We start from the raw sequence: 18,079 nt of genomic DNA, 5'->3' as shown, positions 1-18,079 counted from the left end.
GCAGCATGGACAGAATGTTTGCATTTGATTATAGTAAAATTTGTGAGCGGTGAAAATTAAACAAAATACAACTTTTCTATGTACAGTTTATCGAGAAACACTGCTGGATATATAAAAATTAACTAATTACAAAATTTACATTAACAGCGCGAGGCTGTTCAATGTTAATGTTTGATAAAAATGGAATGATTAGGTTTTTTTTATAAAAGTAAAACTTTTTTTGAAAAATGGATGACATCTGCAATGATCTGCAATGCACCAAATAGACGGGAAATATTTTTTGTATTTCACATAAAAGTCGTTATTGCCTCATACCTTGGCTAAAAAAAAAATACTGTTCAAAAGAAATTAATTTGCTCATGTTGCCTTGTAAATTTAATCATACACAAAGATCTTTAAAATTTATCAGTGCCTTTTATGTCTTTCATCGTTTTATATTAATAGACAATTCAGATCTTCAAATAGCCAGATTAGGAATGAAAAATTTTCCCTGAAGTGAGATATAGTTTCTTAATTTTACAGCAAAGGGACAGTACGGCTGATTGATGCTTATCATAAGTATCTTCTTTCAAGTTTTGACAAAAGCACCACTTTCACATCACATTCATTGATAGGTATAAGATAAATTTAGATTATTATGATTTTTCTATAACATCAAGACAACAATGCACATAATTTGGCACAGGTGTACTTCATCAACCTGGAAGTGAGTGTAGGCCAAAAAAATTCGTCCAGTGTGGTATTGATTTGTGTTACAACGCGGAAGAATGCTATTTTTTCTTTGGCACTGACGCCCGCTGATCATCCATGCGGCCAGAGGACTGCAGACGCATGATTAATGAGAAGAAGTCTTCATCAGGAACAGTAGTCGTTGTACGCTGACGGCTCGGCTGAGGCTCCTGTTCCTCGTCCCCGGTCAAGTTGGAAGTCGAAATGTTCTCCTTCGGGAGAATACTACGCTGATCTTCCAGTCTTGCTCCCTAAAAATTTATATATTTTTCAATAAACCTTCATATGAATTGTTTTCTTTTATTTTACCTGGCATCTCATCAACATCTCAAAGAAATCTTCAGAACCTTCGGAACTGACAGCAACTGGTAGTGATTGACCCGGGGGAGGAACAAGACCAGGTAAATGAGGAAGCTCTACCCGTTGTTCATCCATTCGTTTGCTCTGCATCCCGGCAATCAAGTCAATAAGCTCATCTGTGCCCTTTTCTTCTGCAATTAAAATTTATTAGAAAATATAACTAACGCGGAATGAATTATAATTTTACTAGACTTGGGATTTGGAGTGTTTGGTGCAGGAGTTTTCGAGGCAAAATTTGTACTGCTTGGAATTTTGGTTCTTTTGATATTTTCCTTGTTTTCAGCGCCACCCAGAGTGCACCGTTGGTCGTCCATTCTCTTGGATTGGAATTGAGACAGCAGGTCAAAGAAGCTATCATCCTCCTCAGCACCTTGTCCCTTAGAGGGGCCCTATAAATATGTGTTTAAATTTAACAATAAAAACGTAAGTTTTGCAAACCTGTGCATCCTCGATAGCTGTTGGTAAACTCAGACCCCTTTGAAGCTGTCGTGCATCTGGAGTCATCTGCAATTTTTTTTACAATCAGAACTGCAATAATCTTGGACTGCAATTAAAAACCTTGATAAGATCCAACTGTTCCATGCTCTGTCGTCTGACACGCTGGCTATTCTGAGCTTCGTCCTGCACATTTGGCAAGCCTAGCACCTTTCTCAGATCAGAGACGTTCATCTGAGCAGTAGCCTGGCCCATTTCATCTCCAGTCTAATGAAAAAATAATAATAATAAGTAAAGGAGTGCAATACAAATTTATAACTGCACCTGTCTTGATATTTCCAAGTGCTTGCTGGCATAATGAAGCGCCTTCTCATGGTTTCCGAGGGCTGAGTGAGCATTTCCCAAACTCCAGTATGCACGGCCTAGAAAGCATCAAGTTGAAATTGCCTTTGAATAAAAAAAAGTAAAGAATACCCTCTCCCATTTTGTCCATCAGTTCTTGCGCTATGCTCAGATGTCGTTGGTGATAATCAATGGCGGTAGGGTAGTCTCTCAGCAAAGTGTAAGTGTTCCCCAAACTGTAGCATGCTTGTGCCTCTATGGCCCTGTCTCCCAAGTCATGAGCCAACGCTAAAGTTTGCCTGAGAAATTAAAATTAATACAAGAAGTTCCAAATGAAGTTAATAATTACTTGTAATGTTCTGCAGCAACGATGAACTCGGACAGGAAAATGCGAGCATTCCCCAGGTTACTGTGTGCTCTTCGTTCTGCAGCTTTGTCTCCAAATTCTTTTGCAATTTTCAGCCTCTGCAAAGAAATGAGCATTTAGATTTTTTCATTCAGCTCTCCAAAATTCAAGTTTACAACAATTAATGTTTGCATTAACATATGAAAATTTGCATAAGATCTGCTAGAATTTTAAATTAATTTTATTGTACCTCTTCATGATAGCTTATCGACTGGTGGAAATTTCCCAGCAGGTAGTGGGTGTTTCCAAGGTTACCACACGCACGACCTTGTGCTGCAGTGTCGTTCAACTCTTTCATCAGCTGCAAATTACCCCTAAAAATTATAAATTCACATTTTTTTTTTGTATTCTTAACTTTTCATTATGAAAACCTACTCGTAGTAAGACACAGCCTCTAGTAAACAATGCTTGACTTCTTCAGGAAACTCCCCGGGGTCTTGCTGACCAAGACGGCCAATGTGCTTGCCCTTGGCATGGAAGACGTTGCCCAAATTGTACAGAGCTCGACCCTCACCGACCTAAACAAGACCGTACTTTTGATCATCACAATTTTATACTTTCATCGGGAAAATTATGAAGCTACCAAAATTAAAAAAAAAATGCGTCTGTTAGACAACAATTTTATATATATTTTCTGCTCCTGACAAATAATTTTTTTTTCATATTTTCTCGGGAGATTTAGATTTACTGACGTAAGACCTTGTACCTTGTCATTGAGTTCTCTTGATATTTCCAAGTGGCGTTTGCAACAAATTGTGGCCTCGTCGAATTTGCCCATGACCTTCAGGGTGTTGCCCAGGTTGCCACTAGCTTTGGCCTCCCCTAACTTGTCACCCATTGTCCTGGCAAGGGTCAGGTCGTGCTTGTGGTAAGTCATGGCCTTGACATAATCGCCCAGGTAGAAGTAAGCGTTGCCCAGTTGACTATAAATGGCGCTCAGGGTGCGAAGATCATCTGTGCCGGCCTGGATGGCCGCTTCGAAAAACGTTACCCCGGCTCTGCAGTCACCTGCCTTGCAGAGACGCTCGCCTTCCAGTGCCAACTCCAAGCAGGTGTTTGAGTCTGCCGCACTCTATCAGACAAATAAATTAATATTTCCTACCAATTTGAAAATCCTATTTATGATTATGCAGGTTCATTACCTCAGGGTTGGAATTTTGGTGTTCCATCTTGTGCTGAAGAAGTGCACCTGATAACAGGAAAAAGTTATGTGTGTGAAGTTAGCCTAGAAAAAGGCTGGCCTAGAAAATCGCCAAGGAAGTTGGCCTCGGTGAGCCAACCAACAGCGAACGAAGATGGTCGCGCTACGCGCACAAAAAAGTGGTGGGGGAATGAAGTGTATACAAAGGAGCAGAGGAGAATATATTCAGAACAATTGCTGTGTTCAGATAGAAGGATGGAAGGTTGTTAAAATTATTGCTGTTTTTGACTAATTTGAACATGCCGAATCGAATGGTGAAGGTCCCATTGACCGACCTATCATAGTTTTCGAGATAGAAAATAAAAAAGTGCAAAAATTTCAATTTTTATTTTTTTGCTCAAAAAGTAAGACGGAATGTTGTTTATATTATTGCTGTTTTTGACTAATTTGAGCATGCCGAATCAAATGGTGAAGGTCCCATTGACCGACCTATCATAGTTTTCGAGATAAAAAAATTAAAAGTGTTAAAAAAGTGCAAAAAAATTAGTTTTTATTTTTTTGCTCAAAAAGTAAGACGGAATGTTATTAATATTATTGCTTTTTTTGACTAATTTGAGCATGCTGAATCGAATGGTGAAGGTCCCATTGACCGACCTATCATAGTTTTTGAGATAAAAAAATTAAAAGTGTTAAAAAAGTGCAAAAATTTCAATTTTTATTTTTTTGCTCAAAAAGTAAGACGGAATGTTGTTTATATTATTACTGTTTTTGACTAATTTGAGCATGCCGAATCAAATGGTGAAGGTCCCATTGACCGACCTATCATAGTTTTCGAGATAAAAAAATTAAAAGTGTTAAAAAAGTGCAAAAAAATTAGTTTTTATTTTTTTGCTCAAAAAGTAAGACGGAATGTCATTAATATTATTGCTTTTTTTGACTAATTTGAGCATGCTGAATCGAATGGTGAAGGTCCCATTGACCGACCTATCATAGTTTTTGAGATAAAAAAATTGAAAGTGTTAAAAAAGTGCAAAAATTTCAATTTTTATTTTTTTGCTCAAAAAGTAAGACGGAATGTTGTTTATATTATTGCTGTTTTTGACTAATTTGAGCATGCCGAATCAAATGGTGAAGGTCCCATTGACCGACCTATCATAGTTTTCGAGATAAAAAAATTAAAAGTGTTAAAAAAGTTTAAATTAGTACTTTTGACTAAACACCTTTTACGTGGAATTACGTTAATTTAAATTATTTCCCGTTCTGAGTGGTTTCTTTGGGTTTTTAATTCTCAAAAAACTATTTCCATTCGTGGTGGACAACAAAGTGGCAGCCCCTTCATTGCGCTGTCGCTTTGCCCGTGCTGTATAAAATCGCAGACCGCGATCAGCAATTGGGGCGCAAAATATCACTCCGGTTTTGCGTGGCTCGGGTGGCGACCGCCGCTCTTCCCTGAGATGAGACATTTACTTTGTGAAAAAAAAGGAAGAAAGAGTCGGACGAGGGGGTGGTTCGCTGGTGAAGGCCGCGAGCTCTCTCTTTTTCGTTCTCTGCAGGTTGCTAAGAAGCAGCCAGCAGTCGTATTTGTGCGCCGAGCAAAGCAACATCTTCTCGCAGCTCGCTGCGGGTGGAATTTGATTTGCTAGGCAAAGTGCTGCTGATGAGGCTTCAATAGCCGAAACAGCTGTCCAGCACAAAACAATACGGACAGATTGGGGTGGTTTTAAAGAGTTTTAATTTTGGGAAATTTTCGCCCTCAATTAAAATTGTTTATTATCACAACAGGAATTTTCTAACTTTTTTACACTGGTTTTTGTCTCAGTATCTCGCGTCTCGGAACGTAATTCCACGTAAAAGGTGTTTAGTCAAAAGTACTAATTTAAATTATTTCCCGTTCTGAGTGGTTTCTTTGGGTTTTTAATTCTCAAAAAATGTTAAAAAAGTGCAAAAAAATAAGTTTTTATTTTTTTGCTCAAAAAGTAAGACGGAATGTTATTAATATTATTGCTTTTTTTGACTAATTTGAGCATGCTGAATCGAATGGTGAAGGTCCCATTGACCGACATATCATAGTTTTTGCGATATAAAATTAAAAGTGTTAAAAAAGTGCAAAAATTTCAATTTTTATTTTTTTGCTCAAAAAGTAAGACGGAATGTTGTTTATATTATTGCTGTTTTTGACTAATTTGAGCATGCCGAATCAAATGGTGAAGGTCGCATTGACCGACCTATCATAGTTTTCGAGATAAAAAAATTAAAAGTGTTAAAAAAGTGCAAAAATATCAATTTTTATTTTTTTGCTCAAAAAGTAAGACGGAATGTTGTTTATATTATTGCTGTTTTTGACTAATTTGAGCATGCCGAATCAAATGGTGAAGGTCCCATTGACCGACCTATCATAGTTTTCGAGATAAAAAAATTAAAAGTGTTAAAAAAGTGCAAAAAAATAAGTTTTTATTTTTTTGCTCAAAAAGTAAGACGGAATGTTGTTTATATTATTGCTGTTTTTGACTAATTTGAGCATGCCGAATCAAATGGTGAAGGTCCCATTGACCGACCTATCATAGTTTTCGAGATAAAAAAATTAAAAGTGTTAAAAAAGTGCAAAAAAATAAGTTTTTATTTTTTTGCTCAAAAAGTAAGACGGAATGTTATTAATATTATTGCTTTTTTTGACTAATTTGAGCATGCTGAATCGAATGGTGAAGGTCCCATTGACCGACCTATCATAGTTTTTGAGATAAAAAAATTAAAAGTGTTAAAAAAGTGCAAAAATTTCAATTTTTATTTTTTTGCTCAAAACGTAAGACGGAATGTTGTTTATATTATTGCTGTTTTTGACTAATTTGAGCATGCCGAATCAAATGGTGAAGGTCCCATTGACCGACCTATCATAGTTTTTGAGATAAAAAAATTAAAAGTGTTAAAAAAGTGCAAAAAAATAAGTTTTTATTTTTTTGCTCAAAAAGTAAGACGGAATGTTATTAATATTATTGCTTTTTTTGACTAATTTGAGCATGCTGAATCGAATGGTGAAGGTCCCATTGACCGACCTATCATAGTTTTTGAGATAAAAAAATTAAAAGTGTTAAAAAAGTGCAAAAATTTCAATTTTTATTTTTTTGCTCAAAACGTAAGACGGAATGTTGTTTATATTATTGCTGTTTTTGACTAATTTGAGCATGCCGAATCAAATGGTGAAGGTCCCATTGACCGACCTATCATAGTTTTCGAGATAAAAAAATTAAAAGTGTTAAAAAAGTGCAAAAAAATAAGTTTTTATTTTTTTGCTCTAAAAGTAAGACGGAATGTTATTAATATTATTGCTTTTTTTGACTAATTTGAGCATGCTCAATCGAATGGTGAAGGTCCCATTGACCGACATATCATAGTTTTTGAGATATAAAATTAAAAGTGATAAAAAAGTGCAAAAATTTCAATTTTTATTTTTTTGCTCAAAAAGTAAGACGGAATGTTGTTTATATTATTGCTGTTTTTGACTAATTTGAGCATGCCGAATCAAATGGTGAAGGTCCCATTGACCGACCTATCATAGTTTTCGAGATAAAAAAATTTAAAGTGTTAAAAAAGTGCAAAAATTTCAATTTTTATTTTTTTGCTCAAAAAGTAAGACGGAATGTTGTTTATTTTATTGCTGTTTTTGACTAATTTGAGCATGCCGAATCAAATGGTGAAGGTCCCATTGACCGACCTATCATAGTTTTCGAGATAAAAAAATTTAAAGTGTTAAAAAAGTGCAAAAATTTCAATTTTTATTTTTTTGCTCAAAAAGTAAGACGGAATGTTGTTTATTTTATTGCTGTTTTTGACTAATTTTAGCATGCCGAATCGAATGGTGAAGGGCCCATTTACCGACATATCATAGTTTTTGAGATATGAAATTAAAAGTGTCAAAAAAGTGTAAAAAATCTAATTTTTAGTCATTTGTTATTTGACAAGACGTTAAGTTTTTGCTCACTGGCCGTTTCGATCGCTTTTTCTTTGATATTTATTTTTGCATTACTTTTTTAAATATGTAATTAATTAAATGAACGCCGTAGGCGTGCCACAAATTTACTCTAACAATATAACCTCCCAATTCACTTGGCTTCACACCTACAGTTTGCTGCTTCGCGCAGACTCATTTTCTTTTTTAAAAATATATTAATTATATTATATGATACTGTGTTCAAAATCCACCACAAAATTTGCAGATACAATTTTTCAGTGCTTTACAGTGATATGTACTGTTTGTACAAAACAAAAAGTGAAAACCACGATACGCGTATCTGGTGAAAACATGTCTATCCTTAAATTGCTCCGCCTTCCAGCTAGTTTTCTTTAATCATCGTCTCCGTTTTATAAAATTCATCACAGATATTGAATTTCTTCAGCAATGGTTCATAACAAAAAGTTTCAAATGCATTGTTCACTGGAAGGTCAAATTTTACTTTTAAATCAGAAATAAATAAATCAGTATCGACAAGCTCACATAGCGAGATCTCGTGTATTTTCACAAACCTAGTACTTTTTTTCAAGTACCTACTCTTTTCACATTCCAGTTTCACAAAATCTTCCTTTTTTAAATACTTCCAAATCGCTTCAATACCATACGAGGTTATAGGAGCCAATTTCAGCTCAAATAATTTCAATGCGGAGTCAATCAAAAGCAATTCTTTTACACTATACATTGAGAGTAAAGCCGCTCTCACTCGCTTTTCGATATGTTTTTTAAAAGTCAACCCTGAGGGCTGAAAAATTACTCCTTATAAGTAAACTCGTTAACAAATTCAACTTCCTCATTTTGAAACAACAATTTTTTTTAAATATATATATATATCTATTTATAGCTTTTTTTAATTTCTTTTTAGGTGTTCTTTGCTTAAAACAAAACTGTGCTTAATCATAATGTACTTTATTAAGTCGATATCATAACCCCATAGCACAATACATTACACTTTGGATTGCACTTTATATTTTATGTTCACTCCTGGCACCTTTATATCAGTTGGTGGGTCTCACAATAGAAAAATATGGAAATAAAACGTCCAAATTAATAAATCTACCCATTAGCGGCAAATGAGCAGCGCCGTCAGGCGCCAGCCAGAACGGCCAGCAGCCTTGTGAGACCCAATTGAATGTTTTGGACTTTTTTAACATTTTTAATTTTATATCTCAAAAACTATGATAGGTCGGTCAATGGGACCTTCACCATTTGATTCGGCATGCTCAAATTAGTCAAAAAAAGCAATAATATAAACAACATTCCGTCTTACTTTTTGAGCAAAAAAATAAAAATTGAAATTTTTGCACTTTTTTAACACTTTTAATTTTTTTATCTCAAAAACTATGATAGGTCGGTCAATGGGACCTTCACCATTTGATTCAGCATGCTCAAATTAGTCAAGAACAGCAATAATATTAATAACATTCCGTCTTACTTTTTGAGCAAAAAAATAAAAACTTATTTATTTGCACTTTTTTAACACTTTTAATTTTATATCTCAAAAACTATGATAGGTCGGTCAATGGGACCTTCACCATTCGATTCGGCATGCTCAAATTAGTCAAAAATAGCAATAATATAAACAACATTCCGTCTTACGTTTTGAGCAAAAAAATAAAAATTGAAATTTTTGCACTTTTTTAACACTTTTAATTTTTTTATCTCAAAAACTATGATAGGTCGGTCAATGGGACCTTCACCATTCGATTCAGCATGCTCAAATTAGTCAAAAAAAGCAATAATATTAATAACATTCCGTCTTACTTTTTGAGCAAAAAAATAAAAACTTATTTTTTTGCACTTTTTTAACACTTTTAATTTTTTTATCTCAAAAACTATGATAGGTCGGTCAATGGGACCTTCACCATTCGATTCAGCATGCTCAAATTAGTAAAAAAAAAGCAATAATATTAATAACATTCCGTCTTACTTTTTGAGCAAAAAAATAAAAACTTATTTTTTTGCACTTTTTTAACACTTTTAATTTTTTTATCTCGAAAACTATGATAGGTCGGTCAATGGGACCTTCACCATTTGATTCGGCATGCTCAAATTAGTCAAAAACAGCAATAATATAAACAACATTCTGTCTTACTTTTTGAGCAAAAAAATAAAAACTTATTTATTTGCACTTTTTTAACACTTTTAATTTTATATCTCAAAAACTATGATAGGTCGGTCAATGGGACCTTCACCATTCGATTCGGCATGCTCAAATTAGTCAAAAACAGCAATAATATAAACAACATTCCGTCTTACTTTTTGAAAAAAAAAATAAAAATTGAAATTTTTGCACTTTTTTAACACTTTTAATTTTTTTATCTCGAAAACTATGATAGGTCGGTCAATGGGACCCTCACCATTTGATTCGGCATGCTCAAATTAGTCAAAAACAGCAATAATATAAACAACATTCCGTCTTACTTTTTGAGCAAAAAAATAAAAACTTATTTATTTGCACTTTTTTAACACTTTTAATTTTATATCTCAAAAACTATGATAGGTCGGTCAATGGGACCTTCACCATTCGATTCGGCATGCTCAAATTAGTCAAAAACAGCAATAATATAAACATTATTCCGTCTTACTTTTTGAGTAAAAAAATAAAAATTGAAATTTTTGCACTTTTTTAACACTTTTAATTTTTTTATCTCAAAAACTATGATAGGTCGGTCAATGGGACCTTCACCATTCGATTCAGCATGCTCAAATTAGTCAAAAAAAGCAATAATATTAATAACATTCCGTCTTACTTTTTGAGCAAAAAAATAAAAACTTATTTTTTTGCACTTTTTTAACATTTTAATTTTTTTATCTCGAAAACTTTGATAGGTCGGTCAATGGGACCTTCACCATTTGATTCGGCATGCTCAAATTAGTCAAAAACAGCAATAATATAAACAACATTCCGTCTTACTTTTTGAGCAAAAAAATAAAAACTTATTTTTTTGCACTTTTTTAACACTTTTAATTTTTTTATCTCGAAAACTATGATAGGTCGGTCAATGGGACCTTCACCATTTGATTCGGCATGCTCAAATTAGTCAAAAACAGCAATAATATAAACAACATTCCGTCTTACTTTTTGAGCAAAAAAATAAAAATTGAAATTTTTGCACTTTTTTAACACTTTTAATTTTTTTATCTCGAAAACTATGATAGGTCGGTCAATGGGACCTTCACCATTTGATTCGGCATGCTCAAATTAGTCAAAAACAGCAATAATATAAACAACATTCCGTCTTACGTTTTGAGCAAAAAAATAAAAATTGAAATTTTTGCACTTTTTTAACACTTTTAATTTTTTTATCTCAAAAACTATGATAGGTCGGTCAATGGGACCTTCACCATTCGATTCAGCATTCTCAAATTAGTCAAAAAAAGCAATAATATTAATAACATTCCGTCTTACTTTTTGAGCAAAAAAATAAAAACTTATTTTTTTGCACTTTTTTAACACTTTTAATTTTTTTATCTCGAAAACTATGATAGGTCGGTCAATGGGACCTTCACCATTTGATTCGGCATGCTCAAATTAGTCAAAAACAGCAATAATATAAACAACATTCCGTCTTACTTTTTGAGCAAAAAAATAAAAATTGATATTTTTGCACTTTTTTAACACTTTTAATTTTTTTATCTCGAAAACTATGATAGGTCGGTCAATGGGACCTTCACCATTCGATTCAGCATGCTCAAATTAGTAAAAAAAAAGCAATAATATTAATAACATTCCGTCTTACTTTTTGAGCAAAAAAATAAAAACTTATTTTTTTGCACTTTTTTAACACTTTTAATTTTTTTATCTCGAAAACTATGATAGGTCGGTCAATGGGACCTTCACCATTTGATTCGGCATGCTCAAATTAGTCAAAAACAGCAATAATATAAACAACATTCTGTCTTACTTTTTGAGCAAAAAAATAAAAACTTATTTATTTGCACTTTTTTAACACTTTTAATTTTATATCTCAAAAACTATGATAGGTCGGTCAATGGGACCTTCACCATTCGATTCGGCATGCTCAAATTAGTCAAAAACAGCAATAATATAAACAACATTCCGTCTTACTTTTTGAAAAAAAAAATAAAAATTGAAATTTTTGCACTTTTTTAACACTTTTAATTTTTTTATCTCGAAAACTATGATAGGTCGGTCAATGGGACCCTCACCATTTGATTCGGCATGCTCAAATTAGTCAAAAACAGCAATAATATAAACAACATTCCGTCTTACTTTTTGAGCAAAAAAATAAAAACTTATTTATTTGCACTTTTTTAACACTTTTAATTTTATATCTCAAAAACTATGATAGGTCGGTCAATGGGACCTTCACCATTCGATTCGGCATGCTCAAATTAGTCAAAAACAGCAATAATATAAACATTATTCCGTCTTACTTTTTGAGTAAAAAAATAAAAATTGAAATTTTTGCACTTTTTTAACACTTTTAATTTTTTTATCTCAAAAACTATGATAGGTCGGTCAATGGGACCTTCACCATTCGATTCAGCATGCTCAAATTAGTCAAAAAAAGCAATAATATTAATAACATTCCGTCTTACTTTTTGAGCAAAAAAATAAAAACTTATTTTTTTGCACTTTTTTAACATTTTAATTTTTTTATCTCGAAAACTTTGATAGGTCGGTCAATGGGACCTTCACCATTTGATTCGGCATGCTCAAATTAGTCAAAAACAGCAATAATATAAACAACATTCCGTCTTACTTTTTGAGCAAAAAAATAAAAACTTATTTTTTTGCACTTTTTTAACACTTTTAATTTTTTTATCTCGAAAACTATGATAGGTCGGTCAATGGGACCTTCACCATTTGATTCGGCATGCTCAAATTAGTCAAAAACAGCAATAATATAAACAACATTCCGTCTTACTTTTTGAGCAAAAAAATAAAAATTGAAATTTTTGCACTTTTTTAACACTTTTAATTTTTTTATCTCGAAAACTATGATAGGTCGGTCAATGGGACCTTCACCATTTGATTCGGCATGCTCAAATTAGTCAAAAACAGCAATAATATAAACAACATTCCGTCTTACGTTTTGAGCAAAAAAATAAAAATTGAAATTTTTGCACTTTTTTAACACTTTTAATTTTTTTATCTCAAAAACTATGATAGGTCGGTCAATGGGACCTTCACCATTCGATTCAGCATTCTCAAATTAGTCAAAAAAAGCAATAATATTAATAACATTCCGTCTTACTTTTTGAGCAAAAAAATAAAAACTTATTTTTTTGCACTTTTTTAACACTTTTAATTTTTTTATCTCGAAAACTATGATAGGTCGGTCAATGGGACCTTCACCATTTGATTCGGCATGCTCAAATTAGTCAAAAACAGCAATAATATAAACAACATTCCGTCTTACTTTTTGAGCAAAAAAATAAAAATTGATATTTTTGCACTTTTTTAACACTTTTAATTTTTTTATCTCGAAAACTATGATAGGTCGGTCAATGGGACCTTCACCATTCGATTCAGCATGCTCAAATTAGTAAAAAAAAAGCAATAATATTAATAACATTCCGTCTTACTTTTTGAGCAAAAAAATAAAAACTTATTTTTTTGCACTTTTTTAACACTTTTAATTTTTTTATCTCGAAAACTATGATAGGTCGGTCAATGGGACCTTCACCATTTGATTCGGCATGCTCAAATTAGTAAAAAAAAAGCAATAATATTAATAACATTCCGTCTTACTTTTTGAGCAAAAAAATAAAAACTTATTTTTTTGCACTTTTTTAACACTTTTAATTTTTTTATCTCGAAAACTATGATAGGTCGGTCAATGGGACCTTCACCATTTGATTCGGCATGCTCAAATTAGTCAAAAACAGCAATAATATAAACAACATTCTGTCTTACTTTTTGAGCAAAAAAATAAAAACTTATTTATTTGCACTTTTTTAACACTTTTAATTTTATATCTCAAAAACTATGATAGGTCGGTCAATGGGACCTTCACCATTCGATTCGGCATGCTCAAATTAGTCAAAAACAGCAATAATATAAACAACATTCCGTCTTACTTTTTGAAAAAAAAAATAAAAATTGAAATTTTTGCACTTTTTTAACACTTTTAATTTTTTTATCTCGAAAACTATGATAGGTCGGTCAATGGGACCCTCACCATTTGATTCGGCATGCTCAAATTAGTCAAAAACAGCAATAATATAAACAACATTCCGTCTTACTTTTTGAGCAAAAAAATAAAAACTTATTTATTTGCACTTTTTTAACACTTTTAATTTTATATCTCAAAAACTATGATAGGTCGGTCAATGGGACCTTCACCATTCGATTCGGCATGCTCAAATTAGTCAAAAACAGCAATAATATAAACATTATTCCGTCTTACTTTTTGAGTAAAAAAATAAAAATTGAAATTTTTGCACTTTTTTAACACTTTTAATTTTTTTATCTCAAAAACTATGATAGGTCGGTCAATGGGACCTTCACCATTCGATTCAGCATGCTCAAATTAGTCAAAAAAAGCAATAATATTAATAACATTCCGTCTTACTTTTTGAGCAAAAAAATAAAAACTTATTTTTTTGCACTTTTTTAACATTTTAATTTTTTTATCTCGAAAACTTTGATAGGTCGGTCAATGGGACCTTCACCATTTGATTCGGCATGCTCAAATTAGTCAAAAACAGCAATAATATAAACAACATTCCGTCTTACTTTTTGAGCAAAAAAATAAAAACTTATTTTTTTGCACTTTTTTAACACTTTTAATTTTTTTATCTCGAAAACTATGATAGGTCGGTCAATGGGACCTTCACCATTTGATTCGGCATGCTCAAATTAGTCAAAAACAGCAATAATATAAACAACATTCCGTCTTACTTTTTGAGCAAAAAAATAAAAATTGAAATTTTTGCACTTTTTTAACACTTTTAATTTTTTTATCTCGAAAACTATGATAGGTCGGTCAATGGGACCTTCACCATTTGATTCGGCATGCTCAAATTAGTCAAAAACAGCAATAATATAAACAACATTCCGTCTTACGTTTTGAGCAAAAAAATAAAAATTGAAATTTTTGCACTTTTTTAACACTTTTAATTTTTTTATCTCAAAAACTATGATAGGTCGGTCAATGGGACCTTCACCATTCGATTCAGCATTCTCAAATTAGTCAAAAAAAGCAATAATATTAATAACATTCCGTCTTACTTTTTGAGCAAAAAAATAAAAACTTATTTTTTTGCACTTTTTTAACACTTTTAATTTTTTTATCTCGAAAACTATGATAGGTCGGTCAATGGGACCTTCACCATTTGATTCGGCATGCTCAAATTAGTCAAAAACAGCAATAATATAAACAACATTCCGTCTTACTTTTTGAGCAAAAAAATAAAAATTGATATTTTTGCACTTTTTTAACACTTTTAATTTTTTTATCTCGAAAACTATGATAGGTCGGTCAATGGGACCTTCACCATTCGATTCAGCATGCTCAAATTAGTAAAAAAAAAGCAATAATATTAATAACATTCCGTCTTACTTTTTGAGCAAAAAAATAAAAACTTATTTTTTTGCACTTTTTTAACACTTTTAATTTTTTTATCTCGAAAACTATGATAGGTCGGTCAATGGGACCTTCACCATTTGATTCGGCATGCTCAAATTAGTCAAAAACAGCAATAATATAAACAACATTCTGTCTTACTTTTTGAGCAAAAAAATAAAAACTTATTTATTTGCACTTTTTTAACACTTTTAATTTTATATCTCAAAAACTATGATAGGTCGGTCAATGGGACCTTCACCATTCGATTCGGCATGCTCAAATTAGTCAAAAACAGCAATAATATAAACAACATTCCGTCTTACTTTTTGAAAAAAAAAATAAAAATTGAAATTTTTGCACTTTTTTAACACTTTTAATTTTTTTATCTCGAAAACTATGATAGGTCGGTCAATGGGACCCTCACCATTTGATTCGGCATGCTCAAATTAGTCAAAAACAGCAATAATATAAACAACATTCCGTCTTACTTTTTGAGCAAAAAAATAAAAACTTATTTATTTGCACTTTTTTAACACTTTTAATTTTATATCTCAAAAACTATGATAGGTCGGTCAATGGGACCTTCACCATTCGATTCGGCATGCTCAAATTAGTCAAAAACAGCAATAATATAAACATTATTCCGTCTTACTTTTTGAGTAAAAAAATAAAAATTGAAATTTTTGCACTTTTTTAACACTTTTAATTTTTTTATCTCAAAAACTATGATAGGTCGGTCAATGGGACCTTCACCATTCGATTCAGCATGCTCAAATTAGTCAAAAAAAGCAATAATATTAATAACATTCCGTCTTACTTTTTGAGCAAAAAAATAAAAACTTATTTTTTTGCACTTTTTTAACATTTTAATTTTTTTATCTCGAAAACTTTGATAGGTCGGTCAATGGGACCTTCACCATTTGATTCGGCATGCTCAAATTAGTCAAAAACAGCAATAATATAAACAACATTCCGTCTTACTTTTTGAGCAAAAAAATAAAAACTTATTTTTTTGCACTTTTTTAACACTTTTAATTTTTTTATCTCGAAAACTATGATAGGTCGGTCAATGGGACCTTCACCATTTGATTCGGCATGCTCAAATTAGTCAAAAACAGCAATAATATAAACAACATTCCGTCTTACTTTTTGAGCAAAAAAATAAAAATTGAAATTTTTGCACTTTTTTAACACTTTTAATTTTTTTATCTCGAAAACTATGATAGGTCGGTCAATGGGACCTTCACCATTTGATTCGGCATGCTCAAATTAGTCAAAAACAGCAATAATATAAACAACATTCCGTCTTACGTTTTGAGCAAAAAAATAAAAATTGAAATTTTTGCACTTTTTTAACACTTTTAATTTTTTTATCTCAAAAACTATGATAGGTCGGTCAATGGGACCTTCACCATTCGATTCAGCATTCTCAAATTAGTCAAAAAAAGCAATAATATTAATAACATTCCGTCTTACTTTTTGAGCAAAAAAATAAAAACTTATTTTTTTGCACTTTTTTAACACTTTTAATTTTTTTATCTCGAAAACTATGATAGGTCGGTCAATGGGACCTTCACCATTTGATTCGGCATGCTCAAATTAGTCAAAAACAGCAATAATATAAACAACATTCCGTCTTACTTTTTGAGCAAAAAAATAAAAATTGATATTTTTGCACTTTTTTAACACTTTTAATTTTTTTATCTCGAAAACTATGATAGGTCGGTCAATGCGACCTTCACCATTTGATTCGGCATGCTCAAATTAGTCAAAAACAGCAATAATATAAACGACATTCCGTCTTACTTTTTGAGCAAAAAAATAAAACTTGAAATTTTTGCACTTTTTTAACACTTTTAATTTTATATCTCAAAAACTATAATATGTCGGTCAATGGGACCTTCACCATTCGATTCAGCATGCTCAAATTAGTCAAAAAAAGCAATAATATTAATAACATTCCGTCTTACTTTTTGAGCAAAAAAATAAAAACTTATTTTTTTGCACTTTTTTAACACTTTTAATTTTTTTATCTCGAAAACTATGATAGGTCGGTCAATGGGACCTTCACCATTCGATTCGGCATGCTCAAATTAGTCAAAAATAGCAATAATATAAACAACATTCCGTTTTACGTTTTGAGCAAAAAAATAAAAATTGAAATTTTTGCACTTTTTTAACACTTTTAATTTTTTTATCTCGAAAACTATGATAGGTCGGTCAATGGGACCTTCACCATTTGATTCGGCATGCTCAAATTAGTCAAAAACAGCAATAATATAAACAACATTCCGTCTTACTTTTTGAGCAAAAAAATAAAAATTGAAATTTTTGCACTTTTTTATTTTCTATCTCGAAAACTATGATAGGTCGGTCAATGGGACCTTCACCATTCGATTCGGCATGTTCAAATTAGTCAAAAACAGCAATAATTTTAACAACCTTCCATCCTTCTATCTGAACACAGCAATTGTTCTGAATATATTCTCCTCTGCTCCTTTGTATACACTTCATTCCCCCACCACTTTTTTGTGCGCGTAGCGCGACCATCTTCGTTCGCTGTTGGTTGGCTCACCGAGGCCAACTTCCTTGGCGATTTTCTAGGCCAGCCTTTTTCTAGGCTAACTTCACACACATGAAAAAGTTAGTTTTGATAAAATAGGAACTTCACAAACTTTTTCGAGTTTAAGTATACGGCAAGCATTCATACATAGTTTTAAAAATTGAGAACACCTCAATAAATTCTGCACAAAGAATAATTTTGAGCAGAGATTTAAATACATTCAAATCTTTTCACAAACTCTGTCAACAGCACATTATCCTTAGCAAACTGACATTTCCCGTTGGCCTTTAACGTATGATCGAGACAATACATAAAAACAATGCAAATGTTCAAACCTTGTTGATATGCAGTTTTTTTCTGAGGCAAAGGTTTGTAAATTCGGTCAGTCTCTCAATTTTGAGAAATCTTCCTGTCAATCATCCACAACTTCTTGATTCTTGGTTGATAAAAAGTTAACAGGTTGAAAAGTTGGGTGGATTTGTTTTGTTTTCGGGCTTTTCGGACCGCAGCCTCAGTTGAGCTCGACAACGTTTTGTGGGGGAGACGGAGACACTCGGAG

General features: G+C 32.1%; 1 protein-coding gene across 1 annotated transcript; it reads right to left on the bottom strand.

The window, feature by feature from the left end:
• Positions 1-189: 189 nt before the first annotated feature.
• LOC132195849 (G-protein-signaling modulator 2) lies at positions 190-18,072 on the bottom strand. The gene is made up of 13 exons (XM_059618099.1): positions 17,856-18,072; positions 3,415-3,461; positions 2,979-3,344; positions 2,648-2,790; positions 2,463-2,586; positions 2,216-2,331; positions 1,999-2,165; positions 1,849-1,946; positions 1,648-1,791; positions 1,528-1,593; positions 1,277-1,478; positions 1,039-1,220; positions 190-980 (listed from the first exon to the last, which is right to left on the bottom strand). Exons 2-13 carry the CDS (start codon positions 3,439-3,441, stop codon positions 771-773), a joined length of 1,845 nt encoding a protein of 614 aa, XP_059474082.1. The 5' UTR covers positions 3,442-3,461; positions 17,856-18,072; the 3' UTR covers positions 190-770.
• Positions 18,073-18,079: the final 7 nt, after the last annotated feature.

This window comes from Neocloeon triangulifer, unplaced genomic scaffold, assembly GCF_031216515.1.
Source record: "Neocloeon triangulifer isolate White Clay Creek 2 clone unplaced genomic scaffold, ASM3121651v1 ptg000011l, whole genome shotgun sequence".
Taxonomy (NCBI): Eukaryota; Metazoa; Arthropoda; class Insecta; order Ephemeroptera; family Baetidae; genus Neocloeon; species Neocloeon triangulifer.
Note: the sequence above shows the minus strand (reverse complement) of the source record. Positions and strands in the feature narration are given on the sequence as shown.

Bases quoted from the DNA above. Each gene is read 5' to 3' on its own strand.
- LOC132195849 (XM_059618099.1), bottom strand. From the start codon at position 3,441: ATGGAACACCAAAATTCCAACCCTGAG. The intron at 2,587-2,647 runs GTAGGTTTTCAT...TATAATTTTTAG, and splicing joins GAGGCTGTGTCTTACTACGA to GGGTAATTTGCAGCTGATGA. The intron at 1,792-1,848 runs GTGCAGTTATAA...TTTTTTCATTAG, and splicing joins ACTTGGAAATATCAAGACAG to ACTGGAGATGAAATGGGCCA.